The following is a 22573-nucleotide window of genomic DNA, read 5'->3' as shown; positions in this document are numbered from 1 at the left end:
TCAGCATGTGAAAGGGATAAGTTGAATAAAAGATTTTTTATATTAACCAACAACAACAACAACAACCAAGCCTTATCCCACTAAGTGGGGTCGGCTATATGGATCCTTTTACGCCATTGAGCTCTATCTCCTATTATATCATCATTTATATTTAAATAAATTTTATCTTGTTTTATTGTTAACCAAGTCTTTTTTGGTCTACCTCGCCCTCGTTTGATATGCGTATTTGTCATAGTTTCACACCGCCTAACTGGAACATTTATCGGTCATCTAAGTACATGTCCGTACCACCTTAAACGTGTCTCACGGAGTTTTTCCTCAATAGATGCAACTCCAACTTTCACTCTAATGCTCTCATTTCTTATTCTGTCCATCTTTGTATGTCCACACATCCATCTTAACATCCTCATCTCCGCAACTCTCATCTTTTGCTCATGTGCTCGAGTCATAGCCCAACATTCAGCGCCATATAACATGGCAAGTCTAACTGCCGTTTTATAGAACTTTCCTTTAAGTTTTAGAGGCACTTTACGATCACATAAAACACCTGATGCTCTCCTCCACTTCAACCATCCTATTTGTATTCTATGTAAGACATCTCTCTCAATCCCTCCATCGGCTTGCAAAAATGATCCTAAATATTTAAAACTCTCAGTTCCAGACAACTCATCATCTCCTATTTTAATATTTGTCTCATTACGTTCAATATTGCTAAACTTAAATTCCATATATTCTGTCTTTACTCTACTAAGCCTAAAACCTTTCTCTTCTAGTGTTTCTCGCCAAGATTCTAATTTAGCATTTACTCCCTCACGTGTCTCATCTACCAATACAATATCATCTGCAAACAACATGCACCATGGTACGGTATCTTGAATGTGTCCAGTAAGTTCATCCATGATAGTGTAAAAAGATAAGGACTTAGAGCTGACCCTTGATGTAACCCTATCTTTATTGGAAATGCTTCAGTTAATCCGCCTGAAGTCTTCACTCTAGTCGTTACTTCCTCATACATATCCTTAATTAGGTCAATATATACTATGCTAACACCCCTCTTTTCTAGAATCCTCCATATAATTTCCCTTGGGACTCTATCATAAGCTTTTTCTATTACTCTTTCCCAAAGTTTCATGGTATGACTCATTAATTTAATGCCCCTATAATTTGCAAGAATTAGAGTACTTACTCTCCATTATTTTCTTTGTTTTCAATATCATGTTAAATAATTTTGTAAGCCATTCAATACCTTGTTTCCCTAGGCACTTCCATACCTCTATCAGGATATCATCTGGTCCAACGGCTTTTCCATTTTTCATTCCGTTTAAAGCTTGTTCTACTAATGAAATTTGAATTCTACGGTAAAAATTTAAATTTCTATACTCATTTGACCTGCTTAAATTACCTAAGTTAAGTTGATCACCTACACCTTTATTAAAAAGTTGATGAAAATACCTCTTCACCGCTCTTTTATTTCTCCATCATTACTAATACCCTGCAAACAATATCATCTGCAAACAACATGCACTATGGTACGATATCTTGAATGTGTCCAGTAAGTTCATCCATGATTAGTGTAAAAAGATAAGGACTTAGAGCTGACCCTTGATGTAACCCTATCTTTATTGGAAATGCTTCAGTTAATCCGCCTGAAGTCTTCACTCTAGTCGTTACTTCCTCATGCATATCCTTAATTAGGTCAATATATACTACGTTAACACCCCTCTTTTCTAGAATTCTCCATATAATTTCCCTTGGGACTCTATCATAAGTTTTTTCTAAATCAACAAATATCATATGTAGATCTTGCTTTTGCCCCCGATACTTTTCAATTAGTTGTCTGAGAAGATGTATAGCTTCTATTGTCGACCTACCAGGCATAAACCCAAATTGATTTTCGGTGACCATAGTCTCTTTCCTTAATCGTTTTTCTATTACTCTTTCCCAAAGTTTCATGATATGACTCATTAATTTAATGCCCCTATAATTTGCACAATTTTGTACGTCCCCCTTATTCTTATATAAGGGAATTAGAGTACTTACTCTCCATTGATCTGGCATTTTCTTTGTTTTCAATATCATGTTAAATAATTTTGTAAGTCATTCAATACCTTGTTTCCCTAGACACTTCCATACCTCTATCGAGATATCATCTGGTCCAACGGCTTTTCCATTTTTCATTCCGTTTAAAGCTTGTTCTACTTCTGAAATTTGAATTCTACGGTAAAAATTTAAATTTCTATACTCATTTGACCTGCTTAAATTACCTAAGTTAAGTTGATCACCTACACCTTCATTAAAAAGTTGATGAAAATACCTCTTCCACCGCTCTTTTTTATATTAACCAAATAATAAAATTAATTGATAATTTCTCTCTGCAAAATGTAATTCTTTTCTGATCACTAGATTAAGATTTTCTTTAATTTTCCATCTAAAGGATAGGTAGCTTTAAATTAGATTATCAACCCTCTTTCAACTTTTGCTTATTCATAGGATATTCACATCCATGATCGACTTGAAACAGTCATGGATTTAAATACATCTATATCTATATTTTTACAACAGAATCACTACTAAGCCATTTAGAGTTTGCCTTCTAGAGTTTCAACCGTTCCCAAAGAATATTTACCCTTTCGAGTTGCAATATTATTGAAATGCCATTCCAAATATTGCATTCATTACTGAGTGCTGGGTAATAGATTAATGCCAAATCATATGACATTATGGGATCTGCACTAGTATATCATACATTCTATGGCAATAATATCTAGACTCCCCAACAACCTACGGTATGATACTCACCCACTCTTAACAAAATACACTTGTGCACAATAATTTAATTCTAATTCAATAAAATAAAAGTATAGAACTCTCAACTTTCAAATTCTTATATAGCCTAAACATTAGATTATTCCTCTTATAATATTTGTAGTAGTGGGATCAAGATTTTCTCCTCAATAGGTCACTAAATATAACAAGAAGTTTATAGATATCAAGAAGATTAAAGGGCAAAGGGAATCGTTGAATTAGGCCACCAAAATTTATTATCACTAGGAATAGAGTAGAGAAGAAGATAGAAGTGAATATAAGTTTAGCTCACATTATGTTTAATCAAAGTGTAATGCATCAACAAAATGAAAATAGAAACTATCTCATAATTCAAAAAAATTGTGATAAACAAAACAAATAGTTATTTTATGATAAAGATTTTTTTTATAAAAATGCAAGGAACTCAGATATCATACTATTCCAATGGAGTATGAGCAAATTATTTTTACGGACTTATTATTTTTGCTTTAGAAATTGATTATTACTTATTTACATTTTATGAATGTGAATAATGTCAATTGTTTTTTTTGTAAGTACTGCATATGCACTTGCTAAAAGTATATGCACTATGCACTAAATGATGACCTTACCACATGCATACTCTTCTGGAAGCTTAGAACAGAAATGATTGCCAAAATGATGACCCTACCATATGCATTTGCTAAAAAGTCCATTCTTTGATGTTCTGATTTTTATTTCTTTTTATCAACTGGTAACAATTTCAACTCAAGCAAAAAAATGGAGAAACAAGGCCATCAAACATGAAAACAATACAACATTTTCAATGCAATGCAATCAAGTAAATCTATGGGTAGAACATTATCAACACAAACCTTCTTCTGCAAAATATTTTGATAGAAACTCAAAAGGCACTTTGCAACAGTTAACCAATAAAAATTTCAGATGATCACTGAAGAGTTTCCTATGAGATGATGTCACAAAGAAGAGAAACAGTTCGTCCATTATGTTGAAACTCTCGGAGCTATCTTCCTGTATTTCAAAGGAATAATAGTTCAGAAACTTGTATGAGATAAAGAAAATTAAAGTTAAAATCTAAACTTTTCGTGAGGAAAATTGCTTCTGTTGCCCGTATTACAAAATGTGAAAATTCTCTTAAGCCGCTTACTAATTTATTATGGTTAGCTGCTTCATTTAATGATCTCAGTAGACTCCAGAAAATGCAAAGTAGGAGATTTCGATTTAGTATTCCAACATCAGCAGTAAAGAGCTGGTTAACTAATTCAATATAATAGTCATCGCATCTGTGTAAATTGAGCTGCAAGAAATTAAAAAAAAAAACCCACCCATAATCATTTAGTTCCATAAGATATAGCAAAATTACCAGTATAGACGGTATACAGAACATTAGAGCCAGAGGCATACCTCTTCGGAAGTAGGACCTCCTGAATGTTCAATTTCATGCCACTCATTTTTTAGAGCATAAAAACAAGTCCTATATATCTTCATAGGGCTGCCAGACTCTAGAGAAAGAAACATTTAACGAAGGTAAAATTTTGGAATATGAAACTACAAAAGCTAATGTGGAGCTGTCATATTAATTGAATCTAAGTTGCATAAATTACATATCCAAGCAAATTTGAGCAACATTATAAAATATAATAAAAATAAAATTGTTTCCTTTGGTGGTAAAGGAAGAATTTTTTGGAGAAAAAATGAAAAGTATAAACCTAGATGCTAATCATAGTGTGTAGTGTTAATACATGGTTCCCTTCTAAGGTGATGAACTTATTAATTGTATTAAGAAGAAACCTGCATACTAACTGTTTCCTAACATATGGTAATTATAATTGGAGACGAATTTTGTTAGAATAAACTGGGCTATTTTAGATACTAGCGGATTTAGTTGGATAGATACAAGTTTGAATGCATACAATCAAAGAAGAAGAAATAACAAGCAGGAACTGTAAGCATCAAAGGATAAATGCAAATTAAGAGGATAAATATAAGCTTCAGTACATGAAATGCAAGTTTAGAATGGACAAGAAGATTCTAAAAGTAGAAGCTGCCAAGCTGTAGGTATCATTAGTATTTAAAATAAAGGAATATATGTGCACTTAAATTTCAAAATAAAAACAATATAATGCAATGACAGTTGCAGCAAGCACAAACAACTGAACAAGAACAATAGTATGGTTTAAGAATATTGACACAGATGCTAAGGGGCTAGTAGGAGATGAAATAAAAACAACAATTTTCTAGAGTTGGTGGTAAGGCATCAAATATGAATAAAATAGGGAAAAATAGGCTAAGATGGACATGCAATAACAATGATATATTCTAAAGACAGTCAAATTGAATAAATTAGAATTTAAAGACTTTGGGTATGGGAGCTTTGCTCACACCATGTAAGAAAAAATCAAATAACTCATGGGATTTGGTGAGAATTAAAATCAGTTATACCATGTAGAAAATAGCATTGATGCTTCACATAATTACGAAATTAGATAATACAAACCCAATCAGGCAAGACAACTGAAATAATTTTTAACTACATATACCTCCATTTACAATGTTCAATGCCTGCAAAATGATGAAGAAAAATACACTCTTAGAAAGTCCATTGTATCTGTTGCACTCAATCAACCACTCAATCTTCTCGGGAGGGCTTGCAACAAATACTTCAGCCAGAGCTTTAATAGTTCTTAAATTGATGGAAGCAGCATGATCAGAACGATAACTCTGCATCATTTAATGCATTTACCAATTAAGGAAACATTGTTCAAGTGCCCAGAGAAGTATAGTGAAAGAAATAAAGGACTGGTGGGGTGATGGAAGCACAAAAACCTAGCAGATTATGCACTCAAGAAGCAATGTTCAAAGTTGCTATCCACAACCCAGTATCAACAACCAGTCAGCTATAGTTATTAACTAGTCATACAACCAATTGAATTTTCCATACAAACAGATAAGCCGATGATTCACTAAACAAGAGAATGTTTTAAGTTTTTCTCTCAGCAACCCGCATATCATTAATAGTAAGATATGGATAGTCATACAACCAATTAAATTTTCTACAATTAATTAAGCAAGAAAATCCACTTTATCCATGAAGTTTTAGTTGAATGTCAGAATCTTCCAGAGCAAGGAATTGTTAAACAAATCAAATCACATATACAATTTGTTGTCCACTTGCCACCAATTAGTTATTGGTTGGTTATGTGGCCCACTAGTTGTAAATAAAACTGCAAAGTGGGCATTGGAATATACATGATTTACCAACCTGAAAACCAAAGATACTATCATTGTGCAACATCAATCAATAATGACAGAACAACACCTATAAATAAAATATTGTAAACAAAAATAAAATGCAAAGTCAAGAAAGAAAAACTTTGTACTCTGCTAACCAGATGTACACTGTAAGATGGCAGTTGCAGTCATCCACCTTCAGGGCATAGAAGGCTACCAGTATTCTAGGAACTTTAGCCTATGGTTTTCCTTCCTCAAACCCCCCATTCCATTCTAGTGATGATCAGAGAAAGGAAAAGGCCTCATCCCGGAGAAATAGGAGCTCCATATCATTAGGGTAAGGAAGGGAAAATAATGCAGATGAAATCTCTTCATATGTATCTTCAATTTTCCAAAATTAATGAATGTTTCCATCAGACCCTTATTGACAAACCTAAAAAATGCTTCTAAATGGCTATGACTAACTCCAGGTTTCAGGGAAATTATCTCATTTCCATCGTTTGGAGAAATTATCTCATCTCAATCTTATGTTTCTTCATTATCAAAATGTCCCTTTATTAGCTCACTATCTACAGAACCATACAGATAGATCTAGCAATGTATAGCCACTCCACCTTTCCAACAAGGTAAAAGTCTTAGCACAATGCTGTGTTTTGAAATATGAAATATAGATTATAGAATTGGAATAGATATCTGAAATATTTATGGGTATGTCGACAGCAAATCAAATTAAACATGGTAAGATAGGTCACATAGTTGTAGTCTAAGTTTGTGTATCTACATGTGCATATAGCCTAGTTAACTTATGTGAGACTCCAAATGAATCAGCCAACCCACATGAGAGAAGCGTATAAGAATATAAATTAAAGATTGAACTTTTTCCACTTAACTTAAGCTTCAGATAGACACCATGTAATGGTATTTAGGAAAGTGCATAACAAGAAAACAATTAATTCTGAAATTTAACCTTCACAGAAGAGCTCCAGTTATCATAAGCAAAAGAAAAGGGAAGAAGATTGTGAAAAGTAGGTAAAATTATTAACAGAAAACCTGTCCAATGACCTCAACTCTTTGCATCAACACCCATTTAACCAACTTATTTGTCAAATACTGATAAATCTTAACAAGGAAATTAAAGCATGGATGCCATGAGTTCAAATTGTGGTTCACCCTTAATTATTTTCTGCTTGTGTGCCCTATAATCACCAATCATACAGCATACATCCAAAGAAAATGTGTATTAGGCCCTCTGGCTTGCAATTCAGTCCAAGACTCGAGAGATATCATTACCCAACAAAATTTTGACAGTAATAAAGAAAATATAGTCAAAAGGCATAGTTTCCTTGTAAGGAATCTTTGCTCTACCCATGATTTTACCAGTCACCTGTCTGTGTCATGAAACTTTTCTATCTATCCAAAAGGCAATACCCATGATCATGCAGAACATGCATGAAGTTCCAATATTTTGAATCAAATGCAGTCCGATAGTTATCAAATTAAATCACAAACATTTCAAATAAATATTCACTCTTGACATGTTTATTACCTTCATGTGGTCAGAATCTATTATAGTTTGCCCAATAGCATCAAAATAAGGCCATTTTAATTCCTTAACTAGCTGCAAAGCTTTCAAATTCACTCTCCATGTCTGTGGAGTATCACAAAAGGAAAATAATTATGTCTTCCAAAATTGGAAATTGTAGAGAATAAAGGAACAAAATCCAAGAGAGTTAAATTATACCTTTGGACGAACAAGAAATAAAGGGAAAAACATTTTAGCAATTTCTTTAGTACAATTCAAGTGTTCCAATTGGAATTCTTGCACCAAGCGTTCAAGGCATGATATGGCTACGTCACATGCTACAGATGTTCTGGAAGCATCTGTTGAAGGGGAAAAAATGAAAACTAAAGAAGGCAAGGAAGTAGACAACAAGAAGTACAACAAACAAGCTAGTATATCAACCATGTAAAGAGAAATATCATAGCACTAAGAAGTAAGAATTCCATAGCAACTATGTAACTTTTAAGTTAACAGCAAATAGCATTAACCAATTTAGTTGTTAATAAACAGACCCCCAGTAAGGCATTAGTCATGTGATTTTCTCAAGAAAATCCATTATATAAAAAAAAAGGGATTATCGTGTGGAACATATTTGCATTTTAAAGTTCTATAGAAAATAAATTCTAGACATAATTCATTGTCCTCTGATTTGTCAATTATAGGTTCTAAAACATAATCCACGGATTATCAAGTTAATAATTATATCCAGAAAAAAAAATGCTCTATGAATAAAACAACAATAAATTGACATGACAAATAAACATCATACTTTAAACGTAGATGGGGAAAAAAATCAAGTAAAAGATAAAGCAGCTTACTCTGAATTGCACTGCACTAAAGAAACAAACATAATTGACAGATGAAGCATAATTATGAAAGTGCTTAGCAGCCCAAGCTAAGGATAAGGAAACCAAAAAAAGGTAGATGATTATAAAAGAGTAAGATCCATAATAGGAACTCACCTCTCTCAATTACATCAGTGCATCTAGATAGTATATCATTATATTTGTCAAGAAGTTGACTAGGACTTGCAATTCTGGCCATCCCGTCTATAGACAAGGCTGCCCGTACAACATTTAAATCCTCATCATGTAGAGCACGCATAATTGCATCTTGTACATTCACAAGTTTCTAGAGAGGGAAAACAGGCAAAAGGATTAAAAAGGACAAGCAAATATTTGCATGTCGATATAGCAACCAAACTAACCAAGAAACGTACAAAGTTTTAATGAAAAGTATGAGCACTGCAGAGTAAAACTAAGAAAACCACCTGTTCATCAGTAGACATGGTTTTCAACATCGCTGATGCAGCTATATTTTCCAAAGCAGTCTGACGAACCACAGCCTAAAAAGCACACCAAATAAAAGGACAATTAGGTTTATATTTGTAGATTGAAAGACCAGTTGCCATCCGAGACAAATAGTTAAATGAAGAGACTAGATCAATCTCAAACTTAAAGTAATTGAAAAATCTGACAAAAGAGAAAAATAGCAAACAATTACTAAAGCAAATTCCAATAAACATATGCATTATACTACTAATCTCCGTATTTAATACCTTAGGATGTTCAAGTGAAAACCATAGTTTTGAGTCAGATATCTCTGTTGGCCTATCCAATGTATCATCAAACATCAGGCACAACCTTTGACTAATGTTTTCTTCTTCCTTTGCATTCATCTTACTATCCTGAGAAAAGAAAATGCAGAAGAATCATACACATTATGAAGAAGAAACCACTCATTAATCCAGGTGAAAGAAATGAAAACTACAGCAGGTAGAAACCTCAAGAAACCTTCGAATAGCTCCACTCAATTCACATTTATAATGCTTAGCAAGCACAATGAGAATCTTCCTTCCCCAATTACCTGAGACAAAAAAAAAATAGTAATGTATAGGTGTCATTAACATTAGTACAAGAACGTTATGCATAACAATCTAGAAGATACATGGGTAAACAGCTGGATACAGGCCAGGATACTAGTGAATCAGGATCTGACACCAACCTCATGCAAATTGTATTATCGCACCCACACAGACTACCTACATCCAGACTATAAAGTCACAACTTGGAGGATGTATCCTACCTGCAAGATTTAGATCTGGTGAGTCCACCTTCTGCAACAACTTCATACACCTTGCAAGAATCTTAGGCACAAGAATCTCAATAAGATCCTTAACAGGAAGAACCTCAACAGCAACTTCTAGAGTTTCAAGCAAAGTGTCCTCATATAAACTGGAGCAAGACACAAGAACAAATTTTAAATAAAAAAGCATAGAATGCTAAGTGATACAGAATCAAAACAAAAGGTACCTATATTCCACCAGTGATTCTATGTAAATGTGCAGAAAGCTCCGGACATTAAACTCATTATTCAATCCAGCAAGTACTCCAGGGAAGTCCCTTTGGAAAGAAATAATCTGCCAGTAAGATGATGCTGAAGAATTTAAATTCAATAAACTTTTTCGCATTACCTTATTTTTTGTAAAACCATAACAGCCTTCTTCGGAAGCATCTGTATCGACTGTGACTGATAACAGGCAACCAAGAAAAGCCAAAATTGGAATGAGCACATGAAAATATATAAGTGCAACAGGTGCACAAAACAAAAGCATGGAGAAAAATTGATGCTAAAATTGTAAATTTAGAATAAAAGAATGAATTATGTACATAGTTATGCCCCAAAATTATCTGACTCATCAATCAATTTCAAGGAAATTAAAATAATTATAGATCAGTGGACAAATAAATATAAGTGATAAAAGAAATTACAAATCTATAGCTTGCAATGATGATAGCTGAACTTCAATGTTGTTTCTCAACAATATTGCATGCTTAGCAGTATATGCACACAAAAGGAAATCCACAAAACAAGTAAGAAAAAAACATAAAGAAAGTCATGCAAAGTTTACTCTGCATCGGCGCTATAATGAAGCAATCAGCTGACAAAGTGACTTCAAATCACAATGTCCAAACCTGACTAGATAACTTTTCTCTCTGCGTGAACTATAAGACAATGTCAACTACCATCTCATATTGTAAAAACACAAGGCAGACCTGAAGTTTATTCTACTCCAATTAACAGAAACTTTAACAGAGGCTCCAAACTTACATATCAAACAAACAGAAATGAGTCTCAAAAATACAACCAACATTATCATCAACAATATCATTCATGCATTAAAAAAAAATTAATTGACACGAGATAAAATAATGATAAGATTTTTTAAAGACTTTTGAATCTAAAACATGAAGATCTAATATTCAGCGGTTATACATGACATCTATATTTACAAAACAATTTGCTAAAATATAGTTTCTAAATTTATTCTGCAGGTAGTATTGCACCAGGAATGGATTGAGAATATCTTGAATACTACTCAAATAAATGCAAAAATATTAATTTTAATGAAGGGTTATCAATTCACCAGTTATGCAAAGAAAATAAAGCTTGGTGATGAGGGTTTCAAAAAAGTTCAAAAGAATTTTATGCCACACTTATGTAACATTCCCAACATGTCAACTGCCTGCATCTTGTGCAAGAAAAAAAACTAAAAATATATATATCACATTACAGGAAAAACACAGAAAGAATAAGCACGACAAACAGAAGGAAAGTTTAACATATGTAAAGATTTGGGCTGACGATAACAGTAAGAAGAGTATAAAATAAGCAACAAACAGCCATATCTGAATATATGGTTAAGATGGACACATCTTAGTTATAAAAGAAACAGAAAGAGAAAAGTAAGAGTTAATGAACCAAGTCTTTCTTTTCTAGGTAGTAGCAGAATTTAATGATCAATCCCCTGTGTGAAAATGAGCAACATCTAGAAGTTGCAGATACTTTTTATTTGGGGCACATGTGTTGTTAAATAATAAACCACTAAAAGAAAAAATAAAAGATTTTTACCTGCACAAGAGTAACAAGAGCAATTATTATTGTTCGAAGCCATGGAAGATCCACGGGTTTGTTTGCATCATGTTGAGCCATTTGTAGAATGGAGGACATCAAACTTTGGATAAGCTTTGCAGCTAGCGTTGCTCTAGTAGCTAGTAAACCGATTACCATTAGAGCACCAGCCTGAAAAAATGTTAGCTAGTCAAACCTAAAAGTGAGAGTAAATAGTTCATTAACAAATTCATCATTATCATCAAAAGCAAATTGGCCACCTCCCAACTACTTAAGGTTAGCTACATGCATTTTATTCTTCACTGACTAAGGTTGTTTCTCTAGTAATATTAAAATCAATTAAATCATTATTTATTGGATTAATTGCAGTATTCTTTGATCTTTGATCTCTCTCTCTACATCTTACACATTCTGCTCTAGGAGTTTCAACTCACCTAAACACAGAATTATTCATCTCGTTTAAAACATCCTTACTATCTCAACTGATTTTGCAATCATCTAATCAGTTATTTAAGCTACACATGATTGCACTTGATACTAGTATTTTGTTATCATTTTTCCTACTAACCCAACACATCCTACACATTTTCTCATGCTTTTTTCTCATTTAAAGTGACAGAATAAAAAATAGATTTTGTGGTGATTCACATGCCTGCTTATGTGGATTATTTTCAGGGGAACCTCATTATCAGAGAGAAAAAGTGACAGGAGCAAACTTTATAATTTGATATCAAAAGAAAGCTTTTTGGAAAATCAAATCATGATAGCAATGACTTCTAAGAAAAAAAATATTGGTAATTTTGTACAAGGACTACAAATTGTGATCAATTTGTGGACATAGCTTACTTTATGATCATGATTTCCTCTCATAGCAGGGTTAAGCCCATTGAGAACAAACATCAAGACTCGCTGTACTGTATCTGTCTCCAGCTTGGGAATGGCACCCAAAGCCTCTATGGTCACAGCAGTAGAGAAGCAAACAACAGGCCGTGAGGGCTGAAACTCTTTTGTTGGAGACGCCTACAAGAATAAAAGGCATGGAAGTCAATGAAAGACTAATCTAATACTGCAAGGTAGAGAAATGAAAAGTCCAAGCAAAAAACACAGACATAGTTGCACAGAGTCTCCAAAAGCCCCTTATCACGAAGGCACTGCTGCATAATAACTTTTCTTGGCAAAGGGGCACCTGAAACCTTTACTCCTTCAAGAAACATCCATTTGCTATTTCTGAAATGAAGGTTCCCCAAAAATTACTCAAACCGCATAGGATAAAACAAGCATCAATGGGGAAACAAAAGATGCAATATGTACCCTAACTCCAGCAATTGAACAATGCGAACAAACGTGACTGTGTCATGGAAAGGTAGCGCACAAAGAATAAGTTCGTCAATATTGTAAACATGAACTCTGCAATTCCAACAGAATAAAAGAGATCAAATTTGATAAACTCGTAATAATCAATTAAGTAAATAGGTACACCAAAGGAGACATACAGATAACGTCGGATGAGATATTCAAGTGTCTTCAGTGCAGGGTGGAGCTGCAAGTAACCAGAAAGCAGCTGCAGGTACCAACATATCGATTTGTTAACCTTCGCCTCTTCGGCAGGAACCATTTTTTCCCTATCCAGCTCGAGACTGGTCTGGCTAAAAAGAGTATCTTTATATCGATTGAAGCGACCATCTGACTCGATAAGGACGTCCAACCCTAACATTGAGTCACAAATCAGAATAAATGAAAGAGCACAGGCAACCTACGGCGAGAGTTCACAAAATATAGCCTTCGACGGGACGGGCAAGAGATGGTACCTGAAAGGGCAATGGGGAGAATGGTACGGAGATCGATGTCGGAAGCGGTCCTATGGTCAAAAAGAACAGATGGACGGACCTTGGCCACAGGTGCTACTTTAGCAGCAGCGCGAATAGCCTGGAGCTCGGCGGCGACACTCGACATGGCGGAAAAAACTGAAGGCGCCGGAGCAGGGGTGGAGGCTGGTTTCACGAATATAAACCTAGAGGCGGAGGCGGAGGCGGAGGCGGCGGGGACTTCAGCTCGGCGGAGGCGGCGCAGGTTTCACGAAGGGCCGCGGGTTTAAGCCTCGATGAGTATAAAAAGGGCAGCGACTATAAAAAGGTTTCGGGGATTTACAGAACAATACGGGAAATTTTTTGTTTTGCCTTCAAAAAAATTTTGACTTTTTAAAATGCCCCCGAGAATTTTTAAAATTGAAAATTTATCTTATTATAATTTTAATCTTATTTGTAAATAAAATAAATATCTTTTCTGTAAAAAAAAATGAAATCGAGAAACTGTAGTTAGTTAAAACGAAAGAAGATATTGTCTTAATTTCATCGAGATTTAAACCTTTGTCCTCTTTTATAAATTTACTATGTTATAATCAACTCAGCTATGTCCCGAAGTAATGCGGTCAATAATCAATTTTAGAACCTTGCTTATATGCAATAGTTTTAATAATTTTTCTTATTGTTGTATGATTTTTATGTGTACATTTAATTTTATGTATTATAATTTCCAATGAATAAAATACTAGAAGATTAAAATTAGATTTATAAAATACAAGTCAATTAAAATAATGAAATTTTAGGGCAATCTCAATCCAATCTTCTAAATTCATACTCCACTTTGTTTTCAAGATGAGGCCGTAGCGTCGGTAACTTCTCGCCCAATTAATTCGTAACATGTCGCCCCACACTCAATTCATGACGTGGCAAATCGTGATAGGCGAAACTAAAAGTTGGCTCCACATAACCCGTAGAGATACTGTTGGGTAAAATAGAAACAATCGATTAAAAGGCCAAAAAAGGAAAGAAAACGTGAACGAAGCGGACCCGATCGGATGCCACTCCAGCTCCTCCTCCTGCTCCTCCTTTACTCCGCCGCAGCCGGTGGCTGCGGCGGATCGACCGTCGTATCTGTCATCGACTACGGCGCCATGAGAGACGGGCGTTGCTATGACACAGTAGCGATCCAGGCCGCAATCGACGACTGCGCGGCAGCTGGTGGCGGGCGCGTTAGGTTTCCGGCCGGTGGGGATTACCTGACGGCGACGGTGCGGCTTCGGACCGGGGTGGTGCTCGACATCGAACCCGGGGCGCGGATCCTCGGAGGCACGCGGCAGCGGGACTATCCGGCCGACCCGGCCCGGTGGTACGTGGTGCTGGCGGAGGGGGTGCGGCGGGTGGGGATCACTGGCGGCGGGGAGATCAACGGGCAGGGCGAGGCGTTCGTGGTGCGGCGGGACCGGCGGAAGAACGTGATGGTGAGCTGGAACGCCACCGGGCTGTGCCGCGGCGACGAGTGCCGGCCGCGCCTCGTCGGGTTCATCGACTCCGCCGACGTCGAGGTCTCCGATGTAACCCTAAATCAAACGGCCTACTGGTGGTGCGCTTTCTCCTGCTCTCGATTCGGCGGATTCGCTACTCTGCTATCGATTCTCTGCTCTGCCGATTGCTTTGTTTGCCCTAATTAGCCAAAATCAGTCGTCACTAACCTTTGCGTCGATCGCTGCAGTCTCCATTTGGTGAGGTGCAAGAACACGGTGATCCGCAACGTCTCCATCTACGGCGACTTCGACTCGCCCAACAACGACGGAATCGACATCGAGGATTCCAACCGCACGGTCATCAGAAACTGCCACATCGACACAGGGGACGACGCAATCTGCCTCAAGTCCGCCACCGCCCCCGTCCTCGACCTGCTAGTCACCGACTGCTGGATCCGGACGAAGTCGTCCGCCATCAAGCTCGGCAGCGCCAGCTGGTTCGACTTCAGCAGGTTCTTCTTCCACAACATCACCATCGTCGACTCCCACAGAGGCCTCGGCATGCAAATCCGCGACGGAGGTACGCAATTCCCGATCTCAGGCGATCCCTAGTGGCTACGAGCAGAACAAAAACTGATCGATGTTCAATGGAAGCAGGAAACGTGACGGACGTGGTGTTCTCCGACATCAGAATGAGCACGAGATACTACCACCCTTCGTGGTGGGGGAGAGCAGAGCCCATCTACATCACGACCTGCCCCAGGGACTCCACCTCCAGGACCGGCTCCATCTCCAACGTTCTCTTCGTCAACATCTCGGCCGTGTCGGAGAACGGGGTCTTCCTGTCAGGCTCGCCGGGCGCCCTTCTCAGCAATCTCAGGTTCAAAAACGTTAACTTGACCTATCGGAGATGGACCGAGGATCCCGGAGACATCTACGATTACCGGCCGGGTTGCAAGGAGATGGTGAAGCACAGCGTGGCAGGGATAATGATGGAGTACGTCGCCGGCGTGGAGATGGAGCATGTGAAGATGAGATGGTGGAGGAGTAACTTCTCCGGGTGGAACAATCCCCTCCTGATCAGGCCTTCCACTGTAAATGAACTCTCATTCAAGGATTGGAGCTCTGTCGAGATCGCAGACGTCGATTCCTCCTAGTTCTGCACATTCTTCAGGTATACCAAAACTGATTTAATATCTCTTGGTAGTGTAATTCAGGTAATGATGTTTGTGAAAGTAAATTCAATCTGATTCGAGCCAATTTATATTTGGGGACGAATCGAATTCGAAGTTTCTTGATGTAGAACAAAACACAGAAGTTAGATATGCATTACATTGCAAGCAAACGCTCCAAATCAAACTTTTGACAAACCCCCTCACGAAGCTTCCTGTGAACCTGATATGAACGACAAGTATATCAGATTGGTATGGACGAGATTAGTAGTAGAAGAAAAACAGGTGCGTAAGATAGAAGCAATGAACGAGTCCACACGTTTCTATGTGTCAAAATGGAAATAGATAAATTTTTTGGACTTTTAATTTTCTTTTTATTCATAGATATATCTTTAATTGACATGTATTATTGTAATTGTCGAGTTGGTCATCATGTGATGGATTTATAGAATTAAACGAATCTTAATGAAGTCGCAATATTTTACCTTTTGCAGAATAATTGTAGTTGGGCAAATTTTTTAATTGGCTGGATTTGAAAAACTTAAGTTAAAATAAATAAAAATTTATAAAAATAAACCAATTTAATGCAACAGTAACGTAATATGATTTTCTAACACAAATTAAATAAAAGAGATGGAGATAAATTCATCAAAATTAAAGCTGAGAAACAAAATAAATTCTTAAACAAAGAAGAAAAAAATGACCCGCCCATATGTATAAAATATTATTATTGTTCATGAAATATATATAGTGACGAAAACAAGCAAAGCTCGAGAACATTTTTTTTACAAAATTATGATATATTAATTGTTCCTGTGAGACTCTGAACGTTTGAACCATTAGGAGTAAATTATCTTCCAAACGAAATAATCTGATTATCAGGTGATGAACGAACCTTTAAGATCTTGAACCACTCAATAGAATGTGATAATGGAGGCTAAGGCGGACTTTGATGCGACCAATTCAACGTTCAAAATTAGACTCAAGGAATTAGAGAAATGGAGAAGAAAAAAGGTGAGTATGTTCTTATGTATTTGTGCTAGTGGGAGTGGATTTTTTTTATACTATCTTCCTTGGTAGCATAAATGGTACTTGATCCTCCATGTTTTGACAGAGAGGACATCATATTTGGGTAGAGGGGTGTCACATGACTTCACATCCTCCACTTTTATGCTGACTATGTTGTCTCACGTTCTTCGCTTTTATAGTGCTTGAGGCATTCGATCACATTGGATTCGAAATTCTGAATTCAGATATCGGGTGTCGAGTGGTAGAAATCCTAGTCAGAGTCGAGAGTCAGGTCTAATTCGAGTCAGCCTTTACATGAGGTGATCTCCAATTCCATTTAACTTGGTTCAGGTGTGTCTTAATTTAGTCAGTTTGTCTTGGCTTTTAACTTCCACCTTCTCAACCACTATTAGAAATAAGGTCTTTAAGGACACATACTGTCCCCAGGGCGTAACACAGACGGTGGACGCATGATATTGTTGGCATAATGGTCAGAGGTCGATTCTAAGAGGTGACGACCTAAAGTCGATCCCGCCATACGCCTAACACCTGTGTATCTGAATAAATCTCCTTCCATATCCGTGGATCGGCTATAGAGGGGTCGTTGAGATAGCGGATCTACATTTTTTAAGAACACACAAAAATGCCTTTATAATATACCTTTGATGACACTAAAGCTATAGTGACATTATCGAACAATGCATTGAAGTGTTATCCTAGGTCCTCTATATTCCTGACATATTTGTATATATAATGTCATTATAAAATATCTATACTAACTAATTTATAAGGTCATTATAAAATATCATCTTAACTAATCTACAATGACATTATTAAATGTCAAGTATAATAACTTATAAAGACATTAAATATTGTCACTAATATTTAATCAGAATATATAATCTTAATTCACCCAACACATATATAGAATATAAAAAAAATGATAATCCCAATAGCCACATCTCTGGGGGTGGCTCCGGCCCACGGAAGTTTTCACCGACCACCAGGGTAAATCGGGAGCGGATCAATTGAGGATCCAGATACCCAGCATCCTTCGAACCGCGGGTCCCTGAGTTACAATTCGGATGTCCTACCGTTGCACCATTGCCCCGGGACTATATATAGAATATAAGATATTACATATCATTACAATTAACCCACTATATACAATAGAAAAAATTTACACATCATCACAATTCAACCACGGTTCTAGCTACCAAACACCTTAAAATTCCTATATGCTCAAATCAAGACTACTACATATGCATAATAGTCATACTCCACAAGAAAACCAAGCTTATCTTTTGGGGGGAAAATCATATTTTTAAGTCAGCGCACGTAATTAGACAGAGAAAAAAAAAGGAGAAGACGAAGAATTGTTGAGCTAAAACGCTGGCAGACGATCGAGTACATGAAGCTTGCGTGCATGGACGAGGAGGAGGAGGAAGAAGAAGGATGAATCATGGCGAAGGAGATCTGCTGCTGCGCTTGCTGCTGGTAGCCATGGCCGCCGGAGCTGCCCTTGTTGGCCATCAAATATATAGTATTAATTCCCCACCTTTTGCTGCTTCCTTTTTTCTCTTTCCTTCCCAGCTTCTTCCTTTCCTGCTTCGGCCAAAACAGCCCATTAATGGCGAAACGGCCGCCTCCTTTCTTTACTCATTTGCTTCAATATATGAACCTCCTTCCTTCGCTCCTCGAGTGCCACAAGAAAGCCTGATAATTTCCCCTTCTCCCTTCCTCTCCTACAGATCGTAAAATTCAGCCTCGCCAGCTAGAAGTAGTAGTTTTACCGAAAACATCAAGACTTTGGAGGCGTGAACCATTTTTAAAGGTGCAACTCCACTTTTTATTATTATTATTATTATTATTATTATTTCATTTTTCTAAATATATAAAAAAGAGGAGCAGGAGGGCGGTAAAGTGACCGCCATAACCGAACCAGGGAACGCGGACAAGCAAGGCCTCGTGCCGCCGAGTGGTGACCAGACCGCTTTTCCGCTTTGACCATTTTGCCCTTGTTGTCTACGCGGCTGGCCTTTTTCTTTTTTTTTTTATTTTTTGAAATTTAACTCGATTTCTAGTTAATTTCTTTTGTGGTTGTCTGCATGCTCGTAATGAATTCGAGTAGTAGATGGACTTTGGACTATTTGGAATTCTTTTTCGATCTTTATTGAATATGGAACTGGAATTAAATGGGTGGTTTGGCAACTTATGACACGTTCGCTGGCTTCTCCTTTTAAGGGGCGGAAATCGTTCCAATTTCTTCCTCGGAAAAATAAAATATAAATAAAATAATTACAGGATGGGTAATTTTGCCATTTCACTTGGCGTGGGATCCAGTCCGCGTATCCGAGTCACGGGTCACGGGATTGTGGCCACTCTTCGAGCGCCAAGTGGCCTTCGCCTTCTAAAATTTTTTGTGTTGGGCCGTGGAATGCGCTAGTCGGGATAGATGGGGCCCAGAACGAAACGGCCCATAATTAGACCGAGTGGGTCTCCCACCCGAGTCTTGTTACCCAAAAAGTACCTACAAATGCACGGGCGAATGAGGTGGGGTCCGTGTAACGATGCAAATCTGCAGGAAGTGGGTAAAACCGAGGGTACCGTCAAGAATTCAACGCTGGGATGAGGTGGGGCCCATCGGAACCTGCATGGTTTAGCTGATGCCCGTCGGTCCAACAACTCCCAACAGATTTTAGAATATTAAAAAAATAAATTAAATATTGAATTAACTGATTTGTTTGGTCTAAAAAAAGATTTAAATCAAGATTTTGTCAAAATAAGGAAAGGCTGCTAGCGATGCCATAGATTCGTGTCATTGAAATCTAGCAACGATTTAGTAATTATACATGCACAATGCAAGTTAGGAAGGTTCAATCTTTCGAGTCAAAGTTAGAAAATTCAACACTCGAATCATATCAAAGTTCCTCATTTCCATGCAAAATTATTTAATTTGTAGTAGATGAGCGGCATAAAGAACCTCACCTCGTCCCTTCTCATTCTCTCGTAAATCTCATCGTCGCTAAAGTCGACATACTCACACCATGATGATCATAGAGGACGATCAATTAAGGAGGTAGCCATCAAGTACATTTGTTGATTAACTACTTCACTATGTGTCTTTTTCTTGGACATGGACCGGTATGTAATAAATTGAGGTTTGACAAAGACATCAATCATATATTTTGCCTAAAAAAATGAATTAGTTATTTCTAGTGTCGCCATCCATCGAAGTAGTTCTACTATTTTGAAATATACAAAGGAAAGGAAAGGAAGGAAGGGGAAGCTTGTGTCGTTTTCTTCTTGGTTACAATAAATAGTTTAACTCATGTGGGAAATGGAAGATGTCTAATTGGATTAGGTAGTATCTAATTAAGCATATCTTGCAAAATTAAATTGTCCCCACACAAATTATAATTAGTTAACGAAGACTTTTATCGATTTGATGGTGAGTTAGTTTATGGAGACTTGGCTTGAGAGAGAGAGATATGTATATATGCTAAGGTACACCACCCACTCCCTTGAAGAGGAAGGACCACAATTGAAAATGATGGTTAGGATTGTAAATGAACTAAATATTTATGTAAAAAATAATAATTGGTGTTCAATTTAATAAGACTTTATTTATGTTCAATTGATATACACAATATTAAATGAATAAATTTAAATAGTTCATTAAATTAAATAAATGAGTTTGAACATATATTCAGTTTGTTAATGTTCATGAATAGAAATTATGAATTGTTTAATATTCAAAAATAAAATTTATGATTTATATTAGGCAAATATCAAAATAATATCTTTTTTTTTATTGAATCATCAAAAAAGGATGTCTTACTTTGCTTTTTTATAAAGAGTATTTCATCCTCATGTATAATTACTCAACTACCCCTTTATTATATATATTATTATTTTCATTATTATTTCTCCTCTATATTTTTTATCTAAATTTAAAACTGAGATTGCATTGTAATAAATATGAAATCATAGTTGTGAATATTAGATAAGTTTTGATAGGTATAATTTTTTATTTCGAATTGAACCACATGACACATAATATATCAAATTGAAACTCATTTAAGACCTATATTTGTTGACAAGTGTAACACATAATGGTCCAATTTTAGACTTAAAAAATATTATTAAAAAGATTTTTGGAAACTTTGAAAAATTTTAATTCATTTTTTTTTTGAAAATTATTTTTTATATTGTAGCAATTACGAAATCGTAGCTGCTATAATTATAAGTTACAACTGTGTAATAACTACGAAATCGTAACTACAAAATAGATTTAGGATAAGCTATAAATGGGACTAATGGGAATGGTATGAGAGATAATCGTGTTATTTTATATGGAGTGGACACTTTTTAATCTTTGCCCATTTATTTTCATAAAGTTTTTATCGATACGATAAATAAACATAAGCACTAAAAATCAAATTTATTAACCAATTAAATAAATTTAAAATATAAAAATTTTAAATAATCAAATAATTTTAAATTGAAAGCTCACTAATTAAGATTTAAACAAACCAAATTCAAATTAAATTTAAACCAAATTTAACCTCATAAAAAAATCGTATAAATATCATCTTACATGTGCTTTTAGACTTCCAATTGACCTACGAGAGAAACATAGATTTAGAGACTGGAAATTCAGTTTCATGCATTGCATTCACTTGAATTAATTAAGAAACCAAGTTTTGAGGATTAAATTAAATTAATGTAGCAGTTCATCTGTTGCTGTTAAAATATTAGTTAATGCTTTCGACGGTCAGAGGCTTCCATTTTATTATTATTATTTTATTTGATGGGTATATTTATGGGCTTTTGGGCCGAGTTTACTATCGTGTTCATGCGCATAGCGAATCATTACCAATATACATCCTTCAAAAAACAAATATCAAAAGTATTCTTTGAAATGATGCAATTAGCTACATCACCTTTATAACATAATAAATAATATCAAAAATTTTAATATACCACCACACATATCATATATATATATATATATATATATATATATATATATATATATATATATATATATATATATATATATATTCTGTGAATTAAGCAGAAGCAGTAATTATTAGTTCAATCGAGGAGCCGAGCTGTATGCAACAATCAGCAGCATCAAAAAGGTAGTAAAATCTATCTCCAATAACCAAACTCATGCAGCCTTTTATATATCAACATCGCACCACCTTTTAAGCACCATATACAATTAACAACTACATGAATTAAAAAAATAGGTCATTCATATATAATTCACAATATTATTAATTTGTGTCACTCAGAATCGAATAAGAATCCCTTTTCCAAACACGTACTGTCGATTAACAAGCAGTGATCGGTCAGATATATCAATACTAGCTACTGTGATACTCCAAACTACACAACAGCTGTGAACGACGTTCATCGGCATCCTCACTGACACAAACATGTGCATGCAAAAGCTTTACTCGATCAATCATCGATGAGTTTAATTAATTTTACTCGATGGTAGCTTTTCTTCAGCATATATTCATGCATGGACTCCCCATTTTTTGCAGAAGAGCTAGTTAAACAGATATGGTGTCCTCCTCCTCCTTCGGC

General features: G+C 35.9%; 2 protein-coding genes across 4 annotated transcripts in view; one reads left to right on the top strand and one right to left on the bottom strand.

The window, feature by feature from the left end:
• LOC141840720 (uncharacterized protein At3g06530) overlaps positions 1-13514 on the bottom strand; it is a 28652-nt gene extending 15138 nt beyond the window's left edge. The window contains exons 1-19 of the mRNA XM_074728782.1: positions 13318-13514; positions 13003-13216; positions 12821-12916; positions 12619-12736; positions 12356-12529; positions 11510-11680; positions 10071-10126; positions 9910-9999; positions 9683-9831; positions 9381-9463; positions 9156-9284; positions 8868-8942; positions 8560-8728; positions 7778-7917; positions 7583-7684; positions 5346-5526; positions 4210-4307; positions 3953-4102; positions 3660-3816 (exon numbers count right to left, since the gene is read on the bottom strand). Of these exons, the coding sequence (XP_074584883.1) occupies positions 3660-3816; positions 3953-4102; positions 4210-4307; positions 5346-5526; positions 7583-7684; positions 7778-7917; positions 8560-8728; positions 8868-8942; positions 9156-9284; positions 9381-9463; positions 9683-9831; positions 9910-9999; positions 10071-10126; positions 11510-11680; positions 12356-12529; positions 12619-12736; positions 12821-12916; positions 13003-13216; positions 13318-13462 (2497 nt within the window). The 5' untranslated portion in view covers positions 13463-13514. The remainder of the gene's footprint in view (positions 1-3659; positions 3817-3952; positions 4103-4209; positions 4308-5345; positions 5527-7582; positions 7685-7777; positions 7918-8559; positions 8729-8867; positions 8943-9155; positions 9285-9380; positions 9464-9682; positions 9832-9909; positions 10000-10070; positions 10127-11509; positions 11681-12355; positions 12530-12618; positions 12737-12820; positions 12917-13002; positions 13217-13317) is intronic.
• An 847-nt stretch (positions 13515-14361) lies between these two features.
• LOC141842355 (polygalacturonase ADPG2) lies at positions 14362-16137 on the top strand. 3 transcript variants are annotated; one of them, XM_074730565.1, is made up of 4 exons: positions 14362-14911; positions 15041-15372; positions 15450-15966; positions 16010-16137. In XM_074730565.1, the coding sequence occupies exons 1-3, from the start codon at positions 14367-14369 to the stop codon at positions 15947-15949; spliced, it is 1377 nt and encodes a 458-aa protein (XP_074586666.1). In that variant the 5' UTR covers positions 14362-14366; the 3' UTR covers positions 15950-15966; positions 16010-16137. The 3 variants fall into 3 exon arrangements, with proteins under 3 accessions (XP_074586666.1, XP_074586667.1, XP_074586665.1); XM_074730566.1 differs by having other exon boundaries at positions 16000-16137; XM_074730564.1 differs by having other exon boundaries at positions 15450-16137.
• Positions 16138-22573: the final 6436 nt, after the last annotated feature.

The sequence above is a fragment of the Curcuma longa genome, chromosome 11, assembly GCF_044706935.1.
Source record: "Curcuma longa cultivar G26 ecotype Majalengka, Jawa Barat chromosome 11, ITB_CL_G26_1.1, whole genome shotgun sequence".
Classification (NCBI taxonomy): Eukaryota; Viridiplantae; Streptophyta; class Magnoliopsida; order Zingiberales; family Zingiberaceae; genus Curcuma; species Curcuma longa.
This window is presented reverse-complemented; position numbering and strand designations above follow the sequence as displayed.

What these genes read in the sequence shown, in the direction of transcription:
- LOC141842355 (XM_074730565.1), top strand. Translation starts at nt 14,367, where the DNA reads ATGCCACTCCAGCTCCTCCTCCTGCTCCTCCTTTACTCCGCCGCAGCC. An exon ending in AATCAAACGGCCTACTGGTG is followed by an intron (nt 14,912 to 15,040) that starts GTGCGCTTTCTC and finishes CGATCGCTGCAG; the next exon opens with TCTCCATTTGGTGAGGTGCA. An exon ending in CATGCAAATCCGCGACGGAG is followed by an intron (nt 15,373 to 15,449) that starts GTACGCAATTCC and finishes CAATGGAAGCAG; the next exon opens with GAAACGTGACGGACGTGGTG.